The sequence below is a fragment of the Rissa tridactyla genome, chromosome 1, assembly GCF_028500815.1.
Source record: "Rissa tridactyla isolate bRisTri1 chromosome 1, bRisTri1.patW.cur.20221130, whole genome shotgun sequence".
NCBI lineage: Eukaryota > Metazoa > Chordata > Aves > Charadriiformes > Laridae > Rissa > Rissa tridactyla.
The window spans coordinates 20,000,869-20,004,220 of NC_071466.1; the positions used below are offsets into that span (position 1 = coordinate 20,000,869).

The following is a 3,352-nucleotide window of genomic DNA, read 5'->3' on the forward strand; positions in this document are numbered from 1 at the left end:
TGCTAAGCGGAGGATGTGAACTGGCAGAAGGCACCTCCATCCATCAGGTCTGTGCTGCTCCACGTGGATGTGGTCCTATACGCGATACCCCCACAGCCCAACCAGTCACATAGAGAATGACAACACCATGCTCCCACCTTGTTTCAAGTACACAAAAATGCATAATGCATTGGTTTGAGGGAAGAGCAACAGCTGCACTTCCTAAAAGGTGCTCAGAGAGGCAATAAGTCTTCTTGAACCCTTGCCAGAGAGGCCCGGTGCCTCAGACATTAGGGCACAGTAATAATCTCCAGGCATGATTTTTCCCCAAATCGAGAGTGCATTCTTTACAGCTAGCCCATCAGGACAAGGTAATAAATTCAAGCTTATCCAGTAAATTGGAGCATAAAAAATGGATGAATGACATAGAATTTATTTTTAGTTTGGATTCTCCCCATTCTATTTAGAGCATGAAGCCCAGAGGCAGCAAATGAAAAAACAAGTCCCATGAAAATGAGTTTTGCATTAACAGCTGGGTGAGCCAGTGGAGCACACAACAAAGCAGCGGCAAGGGAGGTTTGGGGAGCTCACCCAGCTGGCACCATAGCCATGCTTAGGTGGATGCTCAGCATAAGCACGCTTTCTAACCCTGTTCCCTAAGGCAGGAGCTCAGGTATGAGCTAACAGATTTATTGTAAAAAACATGTACAAGTTTTGAGGCAATAAAAGTTAGGAGTGGGCAATGATACCAAACCTCTGATGCTTCTCATGAGCCCACCCAAATTTCCATTTCACCCCGTTTAGCTCTCAGGAAAAAAAAAAGTAAAAAAAAAAAAAAGTTGAGAAATCTGTTCCTCAGCTCTGAGCAATTGTCAGAGATTGGGCATTTTCACAGCGGTATACCAGCAGTTACGTGATGTGATGATTCTTGTGAATATGATACGCTTCAGTAACTATGAGAAGCTATGCTAACATAGTGGTAGCTGTAAAAGACATCATCATGTAAGGCATTGTCCAGTACGGCAAGATGCAAGCAGTCAAAACATCACAAGACCCTGTATGAAGCTAGACCCAAGCTTTACTGATGTTTCACTTGCTGTGGGATACGTGATGTGTAGGCAGTGATGAAGACAGAGCAAGTGCTCATCTACAGCAGAGGAACTTCACATTGTTGAGCGCTGTGTCATCCTGAAGCCCCTGTGGGGGCTCTACCTTGGTCTGGAGACCACATATGTTGCAGCTTTTGCTCCATGGGCCGAATCTACCCCACGATAGTCCATCACCTACTAGCACAGTTGCATCTGAGCATCTGAACTGGATGTTGTTGGCTGCTGTGTCATCACCTCCTCCTCCTTGGTACTTCTCTGTTCTCAGTGAGAAGGAGACCAGGTAGCCTCTAGGGCAAACCTGAAAGCTGGTCCAGGTACCCCACCTGACAAAAAAGACAGAGGAATATCTGGGTGCTGCAGAACACTGCAAAATGCTCCTTCTCCTAACCTTGCTGCCCTCAAGCTTAACACTTCCTTGCTCACAGCAGTGACCACCACAATGTCCTGCTGCAGTCTGGGGACCCTTACTTTCTCCTTTTTTCCTTCCTTCCAAGGGTGTACTTTTCTCTTTATTGGTATCTCATCAGAAAAACACCAGGAAGTCCAAGATTAGACAGTTATGATTCTGGTGGAAACTCTAAGGACAGCCTGGGCACTTGTTTTATGATGAAACCTTGACCCCATCTGACCAGTACGCACCAGGCAGCAGGGAGAGCAGACGCTGTCCCATCCAGAGCAGCAGGGCCAGGGCTTCACCCAAACAGTTTATAAATGTATGGTTAAAACCCCCTTTCCTTGCATCTGCCCCATGGATTGCATATTTCCAAGGGGGACTCTAGCCCTGTGACGATGCTTGGGTTGTTCATAGTGCTCGGCAGAAACCTCAAGAGCAAATAGAAGGTGATAATGTGAAGTAACTGTGTTTAATTACCCTAAAAATGAATGAACAAAAAACCCAACCACTTGTTTTAATTTACTTTATACCCCAGCACTATGCAGACAAAGCAAGTCAGAGAAGAGACCCCTGCAAATGGTCACACCTATGGTTATTTTGTTGAGGTGGTGCACAACAAATAAGGCAAAAAACAGTGTTACTTACTCCCCCACGAAGGACTCGATGACTGAGTCATCTTGACAACGCAGGCGTATGCCGTTCAGAGCTGTGTCATCTCTTCCAAACTGGGAGGGCTCCACCTGCAGTAGAAGATACACAGGGACAGAGGTGAAGGCAAGAGGTGGAAGACTCAGGAAAAGTAATTTAAGTGCCAGTCATATAAAGTCTCAATCCCTTCCTGTAAAGAGAAAGAGAAAATTCCTTGGGAAGCACATGGAAAAAGATGTCTGTCATACTAAGAAACCATAATATACCTATATAACACTTGTAACATGTTCTTCTTCATATTTTCTAACTATTTCTGATACAAGGTGTGAGGCAGAGACTCTGAGTCCCAGGGGAGATGCTGGAGGAGGCTGCAGCAGCAGATTTTGGCACTTACATGGCTTCTCCCAGCAAAATCAGCCACATGGAGACCATGCATCTGCCAGCGTACCTCTATGCAGTTTGAAAGCAAAACAATTTTGGCAGTAGCTCTAGCTTTGCTGTATCTAATGGAGACCTCTTGTCCTTAAAAAAAAACCAAACAAACACATATTTTTCTTTACTTTTTCTTTTTTTCTAGACCAAATTTTCCCAAAAGACTCATAGTTTTATGTACAGAGTACTGTACTCAGGAAGAGGAAAAACTCTGCAGAAAGTCCTTAGACTATAGGAGGTGGAGAGCTGCGTACCAGGGCGCAGGGACAGGAGACAGTGGGAAATAGGGAGAATTTTACCTTCAGCGCAAATCCATTGGCATAGCCATGGCGGCAAAATTGCCGACTCCCCCACTTGCCCCAGTGGCCTCCATTGGGCACAGTGAGGACAGAGGTGTATTTACGTGCCCCTGTGCCTGGGGTGTAGACAGAGAGGAGTAGGATGAGGGTAGCTGGCACGAGGACCTTCATCTCTTGCACTCTGCCTGTGCTGAAGGAGAGCTGGCATGTGGACAAGGGAATTTATACCCTGCTAAGGCAGCTTGCCTTTCCCCACCGGTCCATCGACAAACACCATACGAACAATCGTTTCCACCCGGGCAGTGACACAGCGCTTGCTGACCTGCTCGTAGTGCCCATGAAAAGCTTCCTTGGAGCACAGAGGGTTCCACAGCCAACATGCAGCAGATGCTGCGGCTGCAGGGGTATCCACCACCACTAAAGGGCTATAGTGAGACCTGCGTGATCCTTGCAGTGCTCATGGTGCCTGTGGAGCAACTTGGCAGAGGCTT

At 46.7% G+C, this 3,352-nt stretch overlaps 1 protein-coding gene across 1 annotated transcript; it reads right to left on the reverse strand.

The window, feature by feature from the left end:
• Positions 1–1,122: 1,122 nt before the first annotated feature.
• LOC128903869 (vitelline membrane outer layer protein 1-like) lies at positions 1,123–3,032 on the reverse strand. Its single transcript, XM_054187768.1, has 3 exons — positions 2,862–3,032; positions 2,128–2,222; positions 1,123–1,411 (listed from the first exon to the last, which is right to left on the reverse strand). Exons 1-3 carry the CDS (start codon positions 3,030–3,032, stop codon positions 1,123–1,125), a joined length of 555 nt encoding a protein of 184 aa, XP_054043743.1.
• Between the last annotated feature and the right edge of the window lie 320 nt (positions 3,033–3,352).

What these genes read in the sequence shown, in the direction of transcription:
- LOC128903869 (XM_054187768.1), bottom strand. Translation starts at nt 3,032, where the DNA reads ATGAAGGTCCTCGTGCCAGCTACCCTCATCCTACTCCTCTCTGTCTAC. An exon ending in CCAATGGATTTGCGCTGAAG is followed by an intron (nt 2,223 to 2,861) that starts GTAAAATTCTCC and finishes CTTCTACTGCAG; the next exon opens with GTGGAGCCCTCCCAGTTTGG. An exon ending in ATCGAGTCCTTCGTGGGGGA is followed by an intron (nt 1,412 to 2,127) that starts GTAAGTAACACT and finishes CTTTTTTGTCAG; the next exon opens with GTGGGGTACCTGGACCAGCT.